At 47.0% G+C, this 20,961-nt stretch overlaps 1 protein-coding gene across 3 annotated transcripts in view; it reads left to right on the top strand.

The window, feature by feature from the left end:
- UPF1 (UPF1 RNA helicase and ATPase) overlaps positions 1-20,961 on the top strand; it is a 276,443-nt gene that overhangs the window by 66,661 nt on the left and 188,821 nt on the right. For 2 of the 3 annotated variants that reach the window (XM_078669700.1, XM_078669698.1), the window contains exon 9: positions 18,095-18,203. In XM_078669700.1, the coding sequence (XP_078525826.1) occupies positions 18,095-18,203 (109 nt within the window). The remainder of the gene's footprint in view (positions 1-18,094; positions 18,204-20,961) is intronic. The other variant, XM_078669699.1, reaches the window with a different exon arrangement.

Genomic DNA, 20,961 nt, shown 5'->3' with positions numbered 1-20,961 from the left:
GCAGAGTAGTGAGTGGTGAGTGGTGAGTAGAGAGTGCAGAGTAGTGAGTAGTGAGTGGTGAGTAGAGAGTGCAGAGTAGTGAGTAGTGAGTGGTGAGTAGAGAGTGCAGAGTAGTGAGTGGTGAGTGGTGAGTAGAGAGTGCAGAGTGGTGAGTGGTGAGTAGAGAGTGCAGAGTAGTGAGTAGAGTAGTGAGTAGTGAGTAGAGAGTGCAGAGTAGTGAGTGGTGAGTAGAGAGTGCAGAGTAGTGAGTAGAGAGTGCAGAGTGGTGAGTAGAGAGTGCAGAGTAGTGAGTAGTGAGTGGTGAGTAGAGAGTGCAGAGTAGTGAGTAGAGTAGTGAGTAGTGAGTAGAGAGTGCAGAGTAGTGAGTGGTGAGTAGAGAGTGCAGAGTAGTGAGTGGTGAGTAGAGAGTGCAGAGTAGTGAGTGGTGAGTAAAGAGTAGAGAGTGCAGAGTAGTGAGTAGTGAGTGGTGAGTAGAGAGTGCAGAGTAGTGAGTAGTGAGTGGTGAGTAGAGAGTGCAGAGTAGTGAGTGGTGAGTGGTGAGTAGAGAGTGCAGAGTAGTGAGTGGTGAGTGGTGAGTAGAGAGTGCAGAGTAGTGAGTTGAGTAGTGAGTAGAGAGTGCAGAGTAGTGAGTGGTGAGTAGAGAGTGCAGAGTAGTGAGTGGTGAGTAGAGAGTGCAGAGTAGTGAGTAGTGAGTAGAGAGTGCAGAGTAGTGAGTAGTGAGTAGTGAGTGGTGAGTGGTGAGTGGTGAGTAGAGAGTGCAGAGTAGTGAGTAGTGAGTGGTGAGTAGAGAGTGCAGAGTAGTGAGTAGTGAGTGGTGAGTGGTGAGTAGAGAGTGCAGAGTAGTGAGTAGAGTGGTGAGTGGTGAGTAGAGAGTGCAGAGTAGTGAGTGGTGAGTAGAGAGTGCAGAGTAGTGAGTAGTGAGTAGTGAGTGGTGAGTGGTGAGTGGTGAGTAGAGAGTGCAGAGTAGTGAGTAGAGTGGTGAGTAGTGAGTAGAGAGTGCAGAGTAGTGAGTGGTGAGTAGAGAGTGCAGAGTAGTGAGTGGTGAGTAGAGAGTGCAGAGTAGTGAGTAGTGAGTGGTGAGTGCAGAGTAGTGAGTAGAGTGGTGAGTAGTGAGTGGTGAGTAGAGAGTGCAGAGTAGTGAGTAGAGTGGTGAGTAGTGAGTGCAGAGTAGAGAGTGCAGAGTAGTGAGTAGAGAGTGCAGAGTAGTGAGTGGTGAGTGGTGAGTAGAGAGTGCAGAGTAGTGAGTAGAGAGTGGTGAGTAGTGAGTGCAGAGTAGAGAGTGCAGAGTAGTGAGTAGAGAGTGCAGAGTGGTGAGTAGAGAGTGCAGAGTGGTGAGTAGAGAGTGCAGAGTAGTGAGTAGAGTAGTGAGTAGTGAGTAGAGAGTGCAGTGTAGTGAGTGGTGAGTAGAGAGTGCAGAGTAGTGAGTGGTGAGTAGAGAGTGCAGAGTAGTGAGTAGTGAGTGGTGAGTAGAGAGTGCAGAGTAGTGAGTGGTGAGTAGAGAGTGCAGAGTAGTGAGTGGTGAGTGGTGAGTAGAGAGTGCAGAGTAGTGAGTGGTGAGTGGTGAGTAGAGAGTGCAGAGTAGTGAGTAGAGAGTGGTGAGTAGTGAGTGCAGAGTAGAGAGTGCAGAGTAGTGAGTAGAGAGTGCAGAGTAGTGAGTAGAGTGCAGAGTGGTGAGTAGAGAGTGCAGAGTAGTGAGTAGTGAGTGGTGAGTGGTGAGTAGAGAGTGCAGAGTAGTGAGTAGAGTGGTGAGTAGTGAGTAGAGAGTGCAGAGTAGTGAGTGGTGAGTAGAGAGTGCAGAGTAGTGAGTAGTGAGTGGTGAGTAGAGAGTGCAGAGTAGTGAGTGGTGAGTAGAGAGTGCAGAGTAGTGAGTAGTGAGTGGTGAGTGGTGAGTAGAGAGTGCAGAGTAGTGAGTAGTGAGTGGTGAGTAGAGAGTGCAGAGTAGTGAGTAGTGAGTGGTGAGTGGTGAGTAGAGAGTGCAGAGTAGTGAGTGGTGAGTGGTGAGTAGTGAGTAGAGAGTGGTGAGTAGAGAGTGGTGAGTAGTGAGTGCAGAGTAGAGAGTGCAGAGTAGTGAGTAGAGAGTGCAGAGTAGTGAGTGGTGAGTGGTGAGTAGAGAGTGCAGAGTAGTGAGTAGTGAGTGGTGAGTAGAGAGTGCAGAGTAGTGAGTAGTGAGTGGTGAGTAGAGAGTGCAGAGTAGTGAGTGGTGAGTGGTGAGTAGAGAGTGCAGAGTAGTGAGTGGTGAGTAGAGAGTAGAGAGTGCAGAGTAGTGAGTAGTGAGTGGTGAGTAGAGAGTGCAGAGTAGTGAGTAGTGAGTGGTGAGTAGAGAGTGCAGAGTAGTGAGTAGTGAGTGCAGAGTAGTGAGTGGTGAGTAGAGAGTGCAGAGTAGTGAGTGGTGAGTGGTGAGTAGAGAGTGCAGAGTAGTGAGTAGAGAGTGGTGAGTAGTGAGTGCAGAGTAGAGAGTGCAGAGTAGTGAGTAGTGAGTGCAGAGTAGTGAGTAGTGAGTGGTGAGTAGAGAGTGCAGAGTAGTGAGTGGTGAGTGGTGAGTAGAGAGTGCAGAGTAGTGAGTAGAGAGTGGTGAGTAGTGAGTGCAGAGTAGAGAGTGCAGAGTAGTGAGTAGAGAGTGCAGAGTAGTGAGTAGAGAGTGCAGAGTGGTGAGTAGAGAGTGCAGAGTAGTGAGTGGTGAGTGGTGAGTAGAGAGTGCAGAGTAGTGAGTAGAGTAGTGAGTAGTGAGTAGAGAGTGCAGAGTAGTGAGTGGTGAGTAGAGAGTGCAGAGTAGTGAGTGGTGAGTAGAGAGTGCAGAGTAGTGAGTAGTGAGTGGTGAGTGGTGAGTAGAGAGTGCAGAGTAGTGAGTAGTGAGTGGTGAGTAGAGAGTGCAGAGTAGTGAGTGGTGAGTGGTGAGTAGAGAGTGCAGAGTAGTGAGTGGTGAGTGGTGAGTAGAGAGTGCAGAGTAGTGAGTAGAGAGTGGTGAGTAGAGAGTGCAGAGTAGTGAGTAGAGAGTGCAGAGTAGTGAGTAGAGAGTGCAGAGTAGTGAGTAGAGAGTGCAGAGTGGTGAGTAGAGAGTGCAGAGTAGTGAGTAGTGAGTGGTGAGTGGTGAGTAGAGAGTGCAGAGTAGTGAGTAGAGTGGTGAGTAGTGAGTAGAGAGTGCAGAGTAGTGAGTGGTGAGTAGAGAGTGCAGAGTAGTGAGTGGTGAGTGGTGAGTAGAGAGTGCAGAGTAGTGAGTAGAGTGGTGAGTAGTGAGTGCAGAGTAGTGAGTAGTGAGTGGTGAGTGCAGAGTAGTGAGTGCAGAGTAGAGAGTAGTGAGTGGTGAGTGGTGAGTAGAGAGTGCAGAGTAGTGAGTAGAGAGTGGTGAGTAGTGAGTGCAGAGTAGTGAGTAGAGAGTGGTGAGTAGTGAGTGCAGAGTAGAGAGTGCAGAGTAGTGAGTAGTGAGTAGTGAGTAGTGAGTGGTGAGTGGTGAGTAGAGAGTGCAGAGTAGAGAGTGCAGAGTAGAGAGTGCAGAGTAGTGAGTAGTGAGTGGTGAGTGGTGAGTAGAGAGTGCAGAGTAGTGAGTAGAGAGTGGTGAGTAGTGAGTGCAGAGTAGAGAGTGCAGAGTAGTGAGTAGAGAGTGCAGAGTAGTGAGTAGAGAGTGCAGAGTAGTGAGTAGTAAGTGGTGAGTAGAGAGTGCAGAGTAGTGAGTAGAGTGGTGAGTAGTGAGTGCAGAGTAGTGAGTGCAGAGTAGTGAGTGCAGAGTAGTGAGTGCAGAGTAGTGAGTGCAGAGTAGTGAGTGCAGAGTAGTGAGTGCAGAGTAGTGAGTGCAGAGTAGTGAGTGCAGAGTAGTGAGTGCAGAGTAGTGAGTGCAGAGTAGTGAGTAGAGAGTGCAGAGTAGTGAGTGGTGAGTAGAGAGTGCAGAGTAGTGAGTAGAGTGGTGAGTAGTGAGTGCAGAGTAGTGAGTAGTGAGTGGTGAGTAGAGAGTGCAGAGTAGTGAGTAGTGAGTGGTGAGTGGTGAGTAGAGAGTGCAGAGTAGTGAGTGGTGAGTGGTGAGTAGTGAGTAGAGAGTGGTGAGTAGAGAGTGGTGAGTAGTGAGTGCAGAGTAGAGAGTAGTGAGTGGTGAGTGGTGAGTAGAGAGTGCAGAGTAGTGAGTGGTGAGTGGTGAGTAGTGAGTAGAGAGTGGTGAGTAGAGAGTGGTGAGTAGTGAGTGCAGAGTAGAGAGTGCAGAGTAGTGAGTAGAGAGTGCAGAGTAGTGAGTGGTGAGTGGTGAGTAGAGAGTGCAGAGTAGTGAGTAGTGAGTGGTGAGTAGAGAGTGCAGAGTAGTGAGTAGTGAGTGGTGAGTAGAGAGTGCAGAGTAGTGAGTGGTGAGTGGTGAGTAGAGAGTGCAGAGTAGTGAGTGGTGAGTAGAGAGTAGAGAGTGCAGAGTAGTGAGTAGTGAGTGGTGAGTAGAGAGTGCAGAGTAGTGAGTAGTGAGTGGTGAGTAGAGAGTGCAGAGTAGTGAGTAGTGAGTGCAGAGTAGTGAGTGGTGAGTAGAGAGTGCAGAGTAGTGAGTGGTGAGTGGTGAGTAGAGAGTGCAGAGTAGTGAGTAGAGAGTGGTGAGTAGTGAGTGCAGAGTAGAGAGTGCAGAGTAGTGAGTAGTGAGTGCAGAGTAGTGAGTAGTGAGTGGTGAGTAGAGAGTGCAGAGTAGTGAGTGGTGAGTGGTGAGTAGAGAGTGCAGAGTAGTGAGTAGAGAGTGGTGAGTAGTGAGTGCAGAGTAGAGAGTGCAGAGTAGTGAGTAGAGAGTGCAGAGTAGTGAGTAGAGAGTGCAGAGTGGTGAGTAGAGAGTGCAGAGTAGTGAGTGGTGAGTGGTGAGTAGAGAGTGCAGAGTAGTGAGTAGAGTAGTGAGTAGTGAGTAGAGAGTGCAGAGTAGTGAGTGGTGAGTAGAGAGTGCAGAGTAGTGAGTGGTGAGTAGAGAGTGCAGAGTAGTGAGTAGTGAGTGGTGAGTGGTGAGTAGAGAGTGCAGAGTAGTGAGTAGTGAGTGGTGAGTAGAGAGTGCAGAGTAGTGAGTGGTGAGTGGTGAGTAGAGAGTGCAGAGTAGTGAGTGGTGAGTGGTGAGTAGAGAGTGCAGAGTAGTGAGTAGAGAGTGGTGAGTAGAGAGTGCAGAGTAGTGAGTAGAGAGTGCAGAGTAGTGAGTAGAGAGTGCAGAGTAGTGAGTAGAGAGTGCAGAGTGGTGAGTAGAGAGTGCAGAGTAGTGAGTAGTGAGTGGTGAGTGGTGAGTAGAGAGTGCAGAGTAGTGAGTAGAGTGGTGAGTAGTGAGTAGAGAGTGCAGAGTAGTGAGTGGTGAGTAGAGAGTGCAGAGTAGTGAGTAGTGAGTGGTGAGTGGTGAGTAGAGAGTGCAGAGTAGTGAGTAGAGTGGTGAGTAGTGAGTGCAGAGTAGTGAGTAGTGAGTGGTGAGTGCAGAGTAGTGAGTGCAGAGTAGAGAGTAGTGAGTGGTGAGTGGTGAGTAGAGAGTGCAGAGTAGTGAGTAGAGAGTGGTGAGTAGTGAGTGCAGAGTAGTGAGTAGAGAGTGGTGAGTAGTGAGTGCAGAGTAGAGAGTGCAGAGTAGTGAGTAGTGAGTAGTGAGTAGTGAGTAGTGAGTGGTGAGTGGTGAGTAGAGAGTGCAGAGTAGAGAGTGCAGAGTAGTGAGTAGTGAGTGGTGAGTGGTGAGTAGAGAGTGCAGAGTAGTGAGTAGAGAGTGGTGAGTAGTGAGTGCAGAGTAGAGAGTGCAGAGTAGTGAGTAGAGAGTGCAGAGTAGTGAGTAGAGAGTGCAGAGTAGTGAGTAGTAAGTGGTGAGTAGAGAGTGCAGAGTAGTGAGTAGAGTGGTGAGTAGTGAGTGCAGAGTAGTGAGTGCAGAGTAGTGAGTGCAGAGTAGTGAGTGCAGAGTAGTGAGTGCAGAGTAGTGAGTGCAGAGTAGTGAGTGCAGAGTAGTGAGTGCAGAGTAGTGAGTGCAGAGTAGTGAGTGCAGAGTAGTGAGTGCAGAGTAGTGAGTAGAGAGTGCAGAGTAGTGAGTGGTGAGTAGAGAGTGCAGAGTAGTGAGTAGAGTGGTGAGTAGTGAGTGCAGAGTAGAGAGTGCAGAGTAGAGAGTGCAGAGTAGAGAGTGCAGAGTAGAGAGTGCAGAGTAGTGAGTAGAGAGTGCAGAGTAGTGAGTAGAGTAGTGAGTAGTGAGTAGAGAGTGCAGAGTAGTGAGTGGTGAGTAGAGAGTGCAGAGTAGTGAGTAGAGAGTGGTGAGTAGAGAGTGCAGAGTAGTGAGTAGAGTGGTGAGTAGTGAGTAGAGAGTGCAGAGTAGTGAGTGGTGAGTAGAGAGTGCAGAGTAGTGAGTGGTGAGTAGAGAGTGCAGAGTAGTGAGTAGAGAGTGGTGAGTAGAGAGTGCAGAGTAGTGAGTAGAGTGGTGAGTAGTGAGTAGAGAGTGCAGAGTAGTGAGTGGTGAGTAGAGAGTGCAGAGTAGTGAGTGGTGAGTAGAGAGTGCAGAGTAGTGAGTAGAGAGTGGTGAGTAGAGAGTGCAGAGTAGTGAGTAGAGTGGTGAGTAGTGAGTAGAGAGTGCAGAGTAGTGAGTGGTGAGTAGAGAGTGCAGAGTAGTGAGTGGTGAGTAGAGAGTGCAGAGTAGTGAGTGGTGAGTAGAGAGTAGAGAGTGCAGAGTAGTGAGTAGTGAGTGGTGAGTAGAGAGTGCAGAGTAGTGAGTGGTGAGTAGAGAGTGCAGAGTAGTGAGTGCAGAGTAGAGAGTGCAGAGTAGAGAGTGCAGAGTAGAGAGTGCAGAGTAGTGAGTAGAGAGTGGTGAGTAGTGAGTGCAGAGTAGAGAGTGCAGAGTAGTGAGTAGTGAGTGGTGAGTGGTGAGTGGTGAGTAGAGAGTGCAGAGTAGTGAGTAGAGTGGTGAGTAGTGAGTAGAGAGTGCAGAGTAGTGAGTGGTGAGTAGAGAGTGCAGAGTAGTGAGTAGTGAGTGGTGAGTAGAGAGTGCAGAGTAGTGAGTGGTGAGTAGAGAGTGCAGAGTAGTGAGTAGTGAGTGGTGAGTAGTGAGTGGTGAGTAGAGAGTGCAGAGTAGAGAGTGCAGAGTAGAGAGTGCAGAGTAGTGAGTGGTGAGTGGTGAGTAGAGAGTGCAGAGTAGTGAGTAGAGAGTGGTGAGTAGTGAGTGCAGAGTAGAGAGTGCAGAGTAGTGAGTAGAGAGTGCAGAGTAGTGAGTAGAGTGTGCAGAGTAGTGAGTGGTGAGTAGAGAGTGCAGAGTAGTGAGTAGAGAGTGCAGAGTAGTGAGTAGAGAGTGCAGAGTAGTGAGTAGAGAGTGCAGAGTAGAGAGTGCAGAGTAGTGAGTGTTGAGTAGAGAGTGCAGAGTAGTGAGTGGTGAGTAGAGAGTGCAGAGTAGTGAGTGCAGAGTAGAGAGTGCAGAGTAGAGAGTGCAGAGTAGTGAGTGCAGAGTAGTGAGTGCAGAGTAGTGAGTGCAGAGTAGAGAGTGCAGAGTAGTGAGTGTTGAGTAGAGAGTGCAGAGTAGTGAGTGGTGAGTAGAGAGTGCAGAGTAGTGAGTGGTGAGTAGAGAGTGCAGAGTAGTGAGTGGTGAGTAGAGAGTGCAGAGTAGTGAGTGGTGAGTAGAGAGTGCAGAGTAGTGAGTGGTGAGTAGAGAGTGCAGAGTAGTGAGTAGAGAGTGCAGAGTAGTGAGTAGTGAGTGGTGAGTAGTGAGTGCAGAGTAGTGAGTAGAGAGTGGTGAGTAGAGAGTGCAGAGTAGTGAGTAGAGAGTGCAGAGTAGTGAGTAGAGAGTGCAGAGTAGTGAGTAGAGAGTGCAGAGTAGTGAGTAGAGAGTGCAGAGTAGTGAGTGTTGAGTAGAGAGTGCAGAGTAGTGAGTGGTGAGTAGAGAGTGCAGAGTAGTGAGTGGTGAGTAGAGAGTGCAGAGTAGTGAGTAGAGAGTGCAGAGTAGTGAGTGGTGAGTGGTGAGTGGTGAGTAGAGAGTGCAGAGTAGTGAGTAGAGAGTGGTGAGTAGTGAGTGCAGAGTAGTGAGTAGAGAGTGGTGAGTAGTGAGTGCAGAGTAGAGAGTGCAGAGTAGTGAGTAGTGAGTGGTGAGTGGTGAGTAGAGAGTGCAGAGTAGAGAGTGCAGAGTAGAGAGTGCAGAGTAGTGAGTGGTGAGTGGTGAGTAGAGAGTGCAGAGTAGTGAGTAGAGAGTGGTGAGTAGTGAGTGCAGAGTAGAGAGTGCAGAGTAGTGAGTAGAGTGGTGAGTAGTGAGTAGTGAGTGGTGATTGGTGAGTAGAGAGTGCAGAGTAGTGAGTAGAGAGTGCAGAGTAGTGAGTGCAGAGTAGTGAGTGCAGAGTAGTGAGTGCAGAGTAGTGAGTGCAGAGTAGTGAGTGCAGAGTAGTGAGTGCAGAGTAGAGAGTGCAGAGTAGTGAGTAGAGAGTGCAGAGTAGTGAGTAGAGAGTGCAGAGTAGTGAGTGTGCAGAGTAGTGAGTGTGCAGAGTAGTGAGTGTGCAGAGTAGTGAGTGTGCAGAGTAGTGAGTGTGCAGAGTAGTGAGTGTGCAGAGTAGTGAGTGTGCAGAGTAGTGAGTGTGCAGAGTAGTGAGTGTGCAGAGTAGTGAGTGTGCAGAGTAGTGAGTGTGCAGAGTAGTGAGTGTGCAGAGTGGTGAGTGCAGAGTGCAGAGTAGTGAGTAGAGTGGTGAGTAGTGAGTGGTGAGTAGAGAGTGCAGAGTAGTGAGTAGTGAGTAGTGAGTGGTGAGTAGAGAGTGCAGAGTAGTGAGTGGTGAGTGGTGAGTAGAGAGTGCAGAGTAGTGAGTAGAGAGTGGTGAGTAGTGAGTGCAGAGTAGAGAGTGCAGAGTAGTGAGTAGAGAGTGCAGAGTAGTGAGTAGAGAGTGGTGAGTGGTGAGTAGAGAGTGCAGAGTAGTGAGTGGTGAGTGGTGAGTAGAGAGTGCAGAGTAGTGAGTAGAGAGTGGTGAGTAGTGAGTGCAGAGTAGAGAGTGCAGAGTAGTGAGTAGAGAGTGCAGAGTAGTGAGTAGAGAGTGCAGAGTGGTGAGTAGAGAGTGCAGAGTAGTGAGTAGTGAGTGGTGAGTGGTGAGTAGAGAGTGCAGAGTAGTGAGTAGAGTGGTGAGTGGTGAGTAGAGAGTGCAGAGTAGTGAGTGGTGAGTAGAGAGTGCAGAGTAGTGAGTGGTGAGTAGAGAGTGCAGAGTAGTGAGTAGTGAGTGGTGAGTGCAGAGTAGTGAGTAGAGTGGTGAGTGGTGAGTAGAGAGTGCAGAGTAGTGAGTAGAGTAGTGAGTAGAGTGGTGAGTAGTGAGTGCAGAGTAGTGAGTGCAGAGTAGTGAGTGCAGAGTAGTGAGTGCAGAGTAGTGAGTAGTGAGTGCAGAGTAGTGAGTAGTGAGTGGTGAGTGGTGAGTAGAGAGTGCAGAGTAGTGAGTGGTGAGTGGTGAGTAGAGAGTGCAGAGTAGTGAGTAGAGAGTGGTGAGTAGTGAGTGCAGAGTAGAGAGTGCAGAGTAGTGAGTAGAGAGTGCAGAGTAGTGAGTAGTGAGTGGTGAGTGGTGAGTAGAGAGTGCAGAGTAGTGAGTAGAGTAGCGAGTAGTGAGTAGAGAGTGCAGAGTAGTGAGTGGTGAGTAGAGAGTGCAGAGTAGTGAGTGGTGAGTAGAGAGTGCAGAGTAGTGAGTAGTGAGTGGTGAGTGGTGAGTAGAGAGTGCAGAGTAGTGAGTAGTGAGTGGTGAGTAGAGAGTGCAGAGTAGTGAGTGGTGAGTGGTGAGTAGAGAGTGCAGAGTGGTGAGTGGTGAGTAGAGAGTGCAGAGTAGTGAGTAGAGAGTGGTGAGTAGTGAGTGCAGAGTAGAGAGTGCAGAGTAGTGAGTAGAGAGTGCAGAGTAGTGAGTAGTGAGTAGTGAGTGGTGAGTGGTGAGTAGAGAGTGCAGAGTAGTGAGTAGAGTAGCGAGTAGTGAGTAGAGAGTGCAGAGTAGTGAGTGGTGAGTAGAGAGTGCAGAGTAGTGAGTGGTGAGTAGAGAGTGCAGAGTAGTGAGTAGTGAGTGGTGAGTGGTGAGTAGAGAGTGCAGAGTAGTGAGTAGTGAGTGGTGAGTAGAGAGTGCAGAGTAGTGAGTGGTGAGTAGAGAGTGCAGAGTAGTGAGTGGTGAGTGGTGAGTAGAGAGTGCAGAGTAGTGAGTGGTGAGTAGAGAGTGCAGAGTAGTGAGTGGTGAGTGGTGAGTAGAGAGTGCAGAGTAGTGAGTAGAGTGGTGAGTAGTGAGTGCAGAGTAGAGAGTGCAGAGTAGTGAGTAGAGAGTGCAGAGTGGTGAGTAGAGAGTGCAGAGTAGTGAGTAGTGAGTGCAGAGTGGTGAGTAGAGAGTGCAGAGTAGTGAGTAGAGTGGTGAGTAGTGAGTAGAGAGTGCAGAGTAGTGAGTGGTGAGTAGAGAGTGCAGAGTAGTGAGTAGTGAGTGGTGAGTAGAGAGTGCAGAGTAGTGAGTGGTGAGTAGAGAGTGCAGAATAGTGAGTAGTGAGTGGTGAGTGGTGAGTAGAGAGTGCAGAGTAGTGAGTAGTGAGTGGTGAGTAGAGAGTGCAGAGTAGTGAGTGGTGAGTGGTGAGTGGTGAGTGGTGAGTAGAGAGTGCAGAGTAGTGAGTAGTGATTGGTAAGTGGTGAGTAGAGAGTGCAGAGTAGTGAGTAGTGAGTGGTGAGTAGAGAGTGCAGAGTAGTGAGTGGTGAGTGGTGAGTAGAGAGTGCAGAGTGGTGAGTGGTGAGTGGTGAGTAGAGAGTGCAGAGTAGTGAGTAGAGTGGTGAGTAGTGAGTGCAGAGTAGTGAGTAGAGAGTGCAGAGTAGTGAGTGCAGAGTGCAGAGTAGTGAGTGCAGAGTAGTGAGTGCAGAGTAGTGAGTGCAGAGTAGTGAATGCAGAGTAGTGAGTAGAGAGTGGTGAGTAGTGAGTGCAGAGTAGAGAGTGCAGAGTAGTGAGTAGAGAGTGCAGAGTAGTGAGTAGAGTAGTGAGTAGTGAGTAGAGAGTGCAGAGTAGTGAGTGGTGAGTAGAGAGTGCAGAGTAGTGAGTGGTGAGTAGAGAGTGCAGAGTAGTGAGTAGTGAGTGGTGAGTGGTGAGTGGTGAGTGCAGAGTAGTGAGTAGTGAGTGGTGAGTAGAGAGTGCAGAGTAGAGAGTGCAGAGTAGTGAGTAGAGAGTGCAGAGTGGTGAGTAGAGAGTGCAGAGTAGTGAGTGCAGAGTGGTGAGTAGAGAGTGCAGAGCAGTGAGTAGAGTGGTGAGTAGTGAGTAGAGAGTGTAGAGTAGTGAGTGGTGAGTAGAGAGTGCAGAGTAGTGAGTAGTGAGTGGTGAGTAGAGAGTGCAGAGTAGTGAGTGGTGAGTAGAGAGTGCAGAGTAGTGAGTAGTGAGTGGTGAGTGGTGAGTAGAGAGTGCAGAGTAGTGAGTAGTGAGTGGTGAGTAGAGAGTGCAGAGTAGTGAGTGGTGAGTGGTGAGTAGAGAGTGCAGAGTAGTGAGTGGTGAGTGGTGAGTAGAGAGTGCAGAGTAGTGAGTAGAGAGTGGTGAGTAGAGAGTGCAGAGTAGTGAGTAGAGAGTGCAGAGTAGTGAGTAGAGAGTGCAGAGTGGTGAGTAGAGAGTGCAGAGTAGTGAGTAGAGAGTGGTGAGTAGTGAGTGCAGAGTAGAGAGTGCAGAGTAGTGAGTAGTGAGTGCAGAGTAGTGAGTAGTGAGTGGTGAGTGGTGAGTAGAGAGTGCAGAGTAGTGAGTGGTGAGTAGAGAGTGCAGAGTAGTGAGTAGAGAGTGGTGAGTAGTGAGTGCAGAGTAGAGAGTGCAGAGTAGTGAGTAGAGAGTGCAGAGTAGTGAGTAGAGTAGTGAGTAGTGAGTAGAGAGTGCAGAGTAGTGAGTAGAGAGTGCAGAGTAGTGAGTGGTGAGTAGAGAGTGCAGAGTAGTGAGTAGTGAGTGGTGAGTGGTGAGTGCAGAGTAGTGAGTAGTGAGTAGAGAGTGCAGAGTGGTGAGTGGTGAGTAGAGAGTGCAGAGTAGTGAGTGGTGAGTGGTGAGTAGAGAGTGCAGAGTAGTGAGTAGAGAGTGGTGAGTAGTGAGTGCAGAGTAGAGAGTGCAGAGTAGTGAGTAGAGAGTGCAGAGTAGTGAGTAGAGAGTGCAGAGTGGTGAGTAGAGAGTGCAGAGTAGTGAGTAGTGAGTGGTGAGTGGTGAGTAGAGAGTGCAGAGTAGTGAGTAGAGTGGTGAGTAGTGAGTAGAGAGTGCAGAGTAGTGAGTGGTGAGTAGAGAGTGCAGAGTAGTGAGTAGTGAGTGGTGAGTGGTGAGTAGAGAGTGCAGAGTAGTGAGTAGAGTGGTGAGTAGTGAGTGCAGAGTAGTGAGTAGTGAGTGGTGAGTGCAGAGTAGTGAGTGCAGAGTAGTGAGTGCAGAGTAGAGAGTAGTGAGTGGTGAGTGGTGAGTGGTGAGTAGAGAGTGCAGAGTAGTGAGTAGAGAGTGGTGAGTAGTGAGTGCAGAGTAGTGAGTAGAGAGTGGTGAGTAGAGAGTGCAGAGTAGAGAGTGCAGAGTAGTGAGTAGTGAGTAGTGAGTGGTGAGTAGAGAGTGCAGAGTAGAGAGTGCAGAGTAGTGAGTAGTGAGTGGTGAGTGGTGAGTGGTGAGTAGAGAGTGCAGAGTAGTGAGTAGAGAGTGGTGAGTAGTGAGTGCAGAGTAGTGAGTAGAGAGTGCAGAGTAGTGAGTAGAGAGTGCAGAGTAGTGAGTAGAGAGTGCAGAGTAGTGAGTGGTGAGTAGAGAGTGCAGAGTAGTGAGTAGTAAGTGGTGAGTGGTGAGTAGAGAGTGCAGAGTAGTGAGTAGAGTAGTGAGTAGAGTGGTGAGTAGTGAGTGCAGAGTAGTGAGTGCAGAGTAGTGAGTGCAGAGTAGTGAGTAGAGAGTGCAGAGTAGTGAGTGGTGAGTAGAGAGTGCAGAGTAGTGAGTAGAGTGGTGAGTAGTGAGTGCAGAGTAGTGAGTGCAGAGTAGAGAGTGCAGAGTAGTGAGTAGAGAGTGCAGAGTAGTGAGTGGTGAGTAGAGAGTGCAGAGTAGTGAGTGGTGAGTAGAGAGTGCAGAGTAGTGAGTGGTGAGTAGAGAGTGCAGAGTAGTGAGTGGTGAGTAGAGAGTGCAGAGTAGTGAGTAGAGAGTGCAGAGTAGTGAGTAGTGAGTGGTGAGTGGTGAGTAGAGAGTGCAGAGTAGTGAGTAGAGAGTGGTGAGTAGTGAGTGCAGAGTAGTGAGTAGAGAGTGCAGAGTAGTGAGTAGAGAGTGCAGAGTAGTGAGTAGAGAGTGCAGAGTAGTGAGTAGAGTGGTGAGTAGTGAGTAGTGAGTGGTGATTGGTGATTGGTGAGTAGAGAGTGCAGAGTAGTGAGTAGAGAGTGGTGAGTAGTGAGTGCAGAGTAGAGAGTGCAGAGTAGTGAGTAGAGAGTGCAGAGTAGTGAGTAGTGAGTGGTGAGTGGTGAGTAGAGAGTGCAGAGTAGTGAGTGCAGAGTAGTGAGTGCAGAGTAGTGAGTGCAGAGTAGTGAGTGCAGAGTAGTGAGTGCAGAGTAGTGAGTGCAGAGTAGTGAGTGCAGAGTAGTGAGTGCAGAGTAGTGAGTGCAGAGTAGTGAGTGCAGAGTAGTGAGTGCAGAGTAGTGAGTGCAGAGTAGTGAGTGCAGAGTAGTGAGTGCAGAGTAGTGAGTAGTGAGTGCAGAGTAGTGAGTAGAGAGTGCAGAGTAGTGAGTGGTGAGTAGAGAGTGCAGAGTAGTGAGTGGTGAGTGGTGAGTAGAGAGTGCAGAGTAGTGAGTGGTGAGTGGTGAGTAGAGAGTGCAGAGTAGTGAGTGGTGAGTAGTGAGTGCAGAGTAGTGAGTGCAGAGTAGTGAGTGCAGAGTAGAGAGTGCAGAGTAGTGAGTAGAGAGTGCAGAGTAGTGAGTGGTGAGTAGTGAGTAGAGAGTGCAGAGTAGTGAGTAGAGAGTGCAGAGTAGTGAGTAGAGAGTGCAGAGTAGTGAGTGCAGAGTAGTGAGTAGAGAGTGCAGAGTAGTGAGTAGTGAGTGCAGAGTAGAGAGTGCAGAGTAGTGAGTAGAGTGGTGAGTAGTGAGTAGTGAGTGGTGAGTAGTGAGTGCAGAGTAGAGAGTGCAGAGTAGTGAGTAGAGAGTGCAGAGTAGTGAGTAGTGAGTGCAGAGTAGTGAGTAGAGAGTGCAGAGTAGTGAGTAGTGAGTGCAGAGTAGAGAGTGCAGAGTAGTGAGTAGAGTGGTGAGTAGTGAGTAGTGAGTGGTGAGTAGTGAGTGCAGAGTAGAGAGTGCAGAGTAGTGAGTAGAGAGTGCAGAGTAGTGAGTAGTGAGTGGTGAGTGGTGAGTAGAGAGTGCAGAGTAGTGAGTGGTGAGTAGAGAGTGCAGAGTAGTGAGTGGTGAGTAGAGAGTGCAGAGTAGAGAGTGCAGAGTAGTGAGTAGAGAGTGCAGAGTAGTGAGTAGAGAGTGCAGAGTAGTGAGTAGAGAGTGCAGAGTAGTGAGTAGAGAGTGCAGAGTAGTGAGTAGAGAGTGCAGAGTAGTGAGTAGAGAGTGCAGAGTAGTGAGTGGTGAGTGGTGAGTAGAGAGTGCAGAGTAGAGAGTGCAGAGTAGTGAGTAGAGAGTGCAGAGTAGAGAGTGCAGAGTAGAGAGTGCAGAGTAGAGAGTGCAGAGTAGAGAGTGCAGAGTAGAGAGTGCAGAGTAGAGAGTGCAGAGTAGTGAGTGCAGAGTAGTGAGTGCAGAGTAGTGAGTGCAGAGTAGTGAGTGCAGAGTAGTGAGTGCAGAGTAGTGAGTGCAGAGTAGTGAGTGCAGAGTAGTGAGTGCAGAGTAGTGAGTGCAGAGTGGTGAGTGCAGAGTGGTGAGTGGTGAGTAGAGAGTGCAGAGTAGAGAGTGGTGAGTAGAGAGTGCAGAGTAGAGAGTGCAGAGTAGAGAGTGCAGAGTAGAGAGTGCAGAGTAGAGAGTGCAGAGTAGAGAGTGCAGAGTAGAGAGTGCAGAGTAGAGAGTGCAGAGTAGAGAGTGCAGAGTAGAGAGTGCAGAGTAGAGAGTGCAGAGTAGAGAGTGCAGAGTAGAGAGTGGAGAGTGCAGAGTAAATGTAAATGTAAATGTATTTCGATTTATATAGCGCACGAATCACCCGAAGGTCTCAAGGCGCTTGCTTAGGGAACCCGTCCTGGTATTCCCCTGTGAGATACCCCGGCAGGGTATCCACAAGGTGAAAGCCAGGCATCCCGCCGCGAGGGGCCGTAGTGGAGATTAAGCAAGCTATTGCCCAGAGTCTCAGAGTGTGACCCCGTGAGTCGAGTAGGCACCGGAGCGAGAATTGTCGAGTCCATGGAATTTTGAGCCCGAGACCCGCCGAGGCGGGGAATCGAACCCTGGTCCACGGCTGATCTCAGCTTCCGGGTCTGCCGCCTCTAACCACTGAGCCACGCTTCTCCACCAGTAGTAGAGTGGTGAGTAGAGAGTGCAGAGTAGAGAGTGCAGAGTAGTGAGTGGTGAGTGGTGAGTAGAGAGTGCAGAGTAGTGAGTAGTGAGTGGTGAGTGGTGAGTGCAGAGTAGAGAGTGCAGAGTAGAGAGTGCAGAGTAGAGAGTGCAATGTAGAGAGTGCAATGTAGAGAGTGCAGAGTAGAGAGTGCAGAGTAGTGAGTAGAGAGTGCAGAGTAGTGAGTAGAGAGTGCAGAGTAGTGAGTGGTGAGTAGAGAGTGCAGAGTAGTGAGTAGAGAGTGCAGAGTAGTGAGTGGTGAGTAGAGAGTGCAGAGTAGAGAGTGCAGAGTAGTGAGTAGAGAGTGCAGAGTAGTGAGTAGTAAGTGGTGAGTGGTGAGTAGAGAGTGCAGAGTAGTGAGTAGAGTGGTGAGTAGTGAGTAGAGAGTGCAGAGTAGTGAGTAGTGAGTGGTGAGTGGTGAGTAGAGAGTGCAGAGTAGAGAGTGGTGAGTAGTGAGTGCAGAGTAGAGAGTGCAGAGTAGTGAGTAGAGAGTGCAGAGTAGTGAGTAGTGAGTGGTGAGTGGTGAGTAGAGAGTGCAGAGTAGAGAGTGGTGAGTAGAGAGTGCAGAGTAGTGAGTGGTGAGTGGTGAGTAGAGAGTGCAGAGTAGAGAGTGCAGAGTAGTGAGTAGAGAGTGCAGAGTAGTGAGTAGAGAGTGCAGAGTAGTGAGTAGAGAGTGCAGAGTGGTGAGTAGAGAGTGCAGAGTAGTGAGTAGTGAGTGCAGAGTAGTGAGTGCAGAGTAGTGAGTGCAGAGTAGTGAGTGCAGAGTAGTGAGTGCAGAGTAGTGAGTAGAGAGTGCAGAGTAGTGAGTGCAGAGTAGTGAGTGGCTGGCCCTGTTTCTAGCTCAAGCGGCACCGGCACCTGTAGTCTAAAGATAATACCTCTGCCTCAAGTGAAGTACTCTGGTACCCAAGGATGACTAGCAAACAATATTATTCACAACTTTGCTTACTATTCAGCAACATTTGACAGTTTGCAATCAATCTTTATAAAACAATTCAGAGTTTGATAACAAATTAATGCAACACATTGTAATATACAATGCCATTAGCTCAAACTTTAATGCTGCGAGACCTATTGCATTGTAAATGCTTGTTTAATTTTATTTCTATGTTGTCCTTATCTACCTTGTGCAGGGCAAGCTCATAGTATCTTGTCTGTATAAGAAGTTTGAGAGAAAGTTTCCTTTACCCAGTCCATGACTTATTCTGCTGCTGTATGTGAGAGTACATAGTCTTTTGCTCTTCCAGTAGAAAAGGTGCTTGATATCTGCCCCTTCCTTTATTAAAGTCTTCTTTTTGGAGTCATGTCCTCTAATATCATTTTGTATTTGAATGTCAGAAGTCAAATGATGAAAGTTGTTTGGGCTCATTGATGTAACTTGGTGAAGCAACATACAACTTATTATTGCATTGTGATCCATGCTAGCGTTATCTTGTGGTCAGTTATTTTTTCAATCTACATATTTTGTACGCTGTATTACATAACTATCTTCTAGTCCCAAGGCATAGTGCATAGAAAAAAACATGTAGCAACAATCACTGTAACTTATAGTTGTGCTGGGAGACCAAGGCAAATACAGATATATGTTGTCATATTGCATCATTCGTTCCCGAGCCTGCTTTCGCTGTCCTTTTGTTCTACTGGTTGTATGCCATTTAAAAGTGCCTGTCTTTCTCTTATGACTTATGTCATAAATCTGTAACATGGTTGATGTATTCAGTCCCATTTCCTGTAGTTTTGATACAAAGTGTAGGGCAAATTTTAACCTTTGAACTTTTTTACATTTGGTGTCTTTTTAGGGTTGGCCTACACACCTCTTTAATGAATACATATTGTTGTCCACAGATAAGTGTGGGTTCTGCCCTCTTTATCTATTGGTGTTTCATTCACCTTTTCCTTCCACCCATCACAGTGTTGTGCAGTGGAACAGCCCACTTCAGCCTGTGGCTTTCTTGTATTGTGAATGATGGCATTACCTGATCTCATATTCAAACCCACTTCAGTGCCAGGACTAGCAGGCTAGTGCTTTATTTTGCCAATGGGTTTTTTCTGTTCTTTATCATTTTTTCATAATTTTTTTTTCCTCGTCCTTTCAGGTCATAGTTATTCAAAGTCAAAAGTTCCAACTCCTATAGTGTAATTTGTTTGCACTAACAAGAATCATATTTTTCTTTGAAGTACATTATAGTGAAAACCACTTTATAGTCCTGTTTTTTTCTATTAATATTGTATGCAATGGTTACTTTTTTAAATTAAATAATGTTAATGCAAGCGTATGGCAGCAAAATGTAGGCGAACTTTTTTGGTTACATATTCTTGCAAGCAAGATTAAGGATTTGAACTTCACAGTACTTGCCAAGACCACACCTATTGTGATTTTTTTTTTTAAAGAAACTAAATTTTTTAACTGTATTTGTGGTTTGTTTTGATGTTGGAGGTGTAAACCTAGGTACCTTTGACTTAAATGTCAGTTTGATCTTGCTGATATTAGAAGCGGCTACTGTAGTACGAATGGCAGTTACAGAATATATTTGTGCTCGATGTCTGATTGTTGCAGATGTTCATGTGTTTACTTTTTCTTTTAAATTAAGACATTGTGTTTGTTTCTTGAAATTACCTGGATGCGCTGTGTATTGTTTAGTAGACTGTTTTTTCGTCTTGTTAATACGTTTTTCCTGACCTGCTATTGCTCATCATATTTTAATCATTACAGCTTCATTTAAGAATGTAAATTCGGTAAACTGCTTAACAAACCTTAACAGATTATGGTGATGAAATTGCTATCGAGTTAAGGAGTAGTGTTGGTGCACCTGTGGAGGTTACTCACAATTTTCAAGTTGATTTTGTTTGGAAGTCTACTTCATTTGACAGGTATGTTGTTCTTCAAAAAAATTATGCATCTGTGAAGTGATTCTTAAAATAACCTTTTGTTGAGCTAAAGGATAGCTACAAGCATTTAGGATTAAACATGTTGAATGATTGTATCCTGCTTCGATGTTGGAACGCTTCAGCTAACGACCACAAACATCCATGGATATCCATTTTCAAGCTTTGAGCACATGTTCTCTGTTGCACTGCTTAGATGTGCGCTCTTCAGTCAAAATCTGTTTCAGACAGTTCTGCGATGTTAAGACCCATTTTATCGCATACCAGTAGCGGTAAATTGACCGGTATCTTTCCGGCCTGAATTAACATATTTTCCGACCACTGTGTACTGGATATTATGCAATTTTGCTGGTCAAGGGTTGAAATCAAGACCACCTTCCCAGCCTCCAAAGAAAGGGAGTCTTCTTCATCTGGAGACATTACAAAAAGAACTTCTAAAGTAGCCCCTCAAAAACTGTTCTCATAAAATGTATCTAAGGACAAGTCTTCACAGTGGTGACACTACTCAGAATACTTAAGCCAGTCAATGCGGGAGATTTCATGGTGTTCAAGTGTGAGCTCAGGCGTACTTCTTCATACCAATTCATGAATGTCCTCAGGTGTGTTTAAGGTTTGTGGTCAGGATTTTCAGTTCAAGACCTTACCTTTTGGCTTTAAATCTACCCAGAGTCTATACAAAATGCCTGGCGCCAGTGGTGGCTTGTCTGTGTAGACATGGGGTAAGGAGTTTTATTTACCTAGACCATTGGCTTGTCATGGAATCAGTAGGAAGTGAATAGTGTAACTGAAAGAACTTCCAATCTTTTGCATCAACTTGGGTCGTCACCAAATGTCAGAAATTCAAATGTGTCTCCTGCCAAGACTGTTATTCCTTGGTGCACAGATGTACTCAAACTCTGAAGGTGTTTCCTTCACAAGAGTACATCAAAATAATAACTGACCTGGGACACTTGTTCAAGAAAACAAATCATAGTTTACTAATACAAACTGTTGGCGGGCATGATGCTGTATATTCCCCTGGTGCCATTTGCACCTCTACAGAAATCATTAGACCTTCAGTGGCAATAAATCAACTATCATTGTGATAAGCCTGTAGTAACTCCACTCGTAAAGAAATTACTCTAGTGATTGATATTAGAAGACTAGATCTTTGAAAGACAAGCTCTGCACATTCAACACACAGGTGCATTTAATAACTAGTTCCTGCCTGAAAGACTGTTGCTTAGTCTTCAGAAGCGGTATACTAGTACATTCGGAACCACCAAGCAAAGCCTCCAAATAAATGAATTGGAAGTTAGAGCAGTATGACTGGCTTTAAGATCGGTCCTACATCATAAGAATCAAGTAGTATTAATAAAGACAGATAGTATGACAAATTTCAATTACATATTCATGCAAGGATGAATGAAAATAATTCTGTTGCAAGAAGCACAATGCCTATGGTTTGTGTATTGTGCAGGATGCCTATGTTAACCGTGGAGCCTCTACCAATGCTACAGATTTAAGGGTGTTGTAGTGTGTAAAAAACTGGGGCATGACACTCCACAAACAGTCTGGGGTTATGTCATTTTCTGTAGACTGAAAATCTGTATCCTTTATGATGGAACGTTTCTCACACAAAAAACGTATTGCTCAACACATGAACTGGCTTTTGAGCTATGGATTTCAGTGAGACAACTTATTCACATTTGATGAAAACCTGTATTGGAAAGCAATATTCACCGGTTCATCTAGATCTTCCTTTTTAGACGATTGAACTACAAGACTAGCACAGTTTTTGTTTGTGGCAGATTTGGTTTTCAATCCGGGTTTGGCGCTCCAACAAACGAATTTGCTTAGCTCCCTCCGATAGTTCTCATAATGCAACAATAGAGAAGGATTTGGCACGCCTTCCTTCTATTACTAACAGTGTCTCGTTTATGATAAAGTAACATACAGCTCTGATAGAATCCAACATTCTTACTGTTTTCAGGCTTTTTTGGTGCCACTGTGGTCTTGACGGTCATCCTAACCCTTCAGTCATATATGGCAGATAGTGACGCGACTAGGACACCAAAGCCTGCTTCCCTCTCTCTTCTGTTGGAAAAAGAATTTCTACTTGTGTGAACCTTGAGATGTGTAACATCCAAGGTTGTGATAATGGGGGCAAGAGGAGTGCAAATACTGTTTTGCTAAATGGTAATTAATTTTGGACAAGAACAAAACAATTGTAAACTAAATAAGTCGTGTATGGCCTTTGCTGGTCCTTAAGTCTGAAGATACCCTTGTTCTGATGGATACATCTGCCAGTGGATTCCTCACCTTGTGAATATCCCCCTGCGTCAGCAACATTCGGAAATTCTTTTTGTAGCTTCGCGCTGACGTGGTCGACGTCACAGAAGCACGGCATCGCGCGCGGCTCCGCTGATGTCACCGACTCCATAATAAACCCACGTCGGCGTGATGACATCAGTTCCCTTTTTTCCGCATCGTCGACGCTAACAGTTTTCGAGGGATCCTCTGTATCTGTTTAGTAACTTTGTTACTGTTTGTTTCTATTAGTGTCTTCTTGCTTCTTTGTCTCCTGTCGAGATGTCTACGAAGAAGACCGGTTTCAAGCCGCGCGGAGAATGTGGGAAGATGTCGATCACGGACCCGCATGAGGATTGCATTTGGTGCCTGAGTTCGGACCATGATGTTCAAGGGTGCTCTTCCTGCAAGAAGATGAACCCAAAAGCCCTTTGTGAAAGAGAGGCGAAGCTTC

Source organism: Lissotriton helveticus, chromosome 12, assembly GCF_964261635.1.
Source record: "Lissotriton helveticus chromosome 12, aLisHel1.1, whole genome shotgun sequence".
NCBI classification, from domain to species: Eukaryota; Metazoa; Chordata; class Amphibia; order Caudata; family Salamandridae; genus Lissotriton; species Lissotriton helveticus.
The sequence above is the reverse complement of the archived record's forward strand: the minus strand, read 5'-3'. Positions and strand labels throughout refer to the sequence as shown.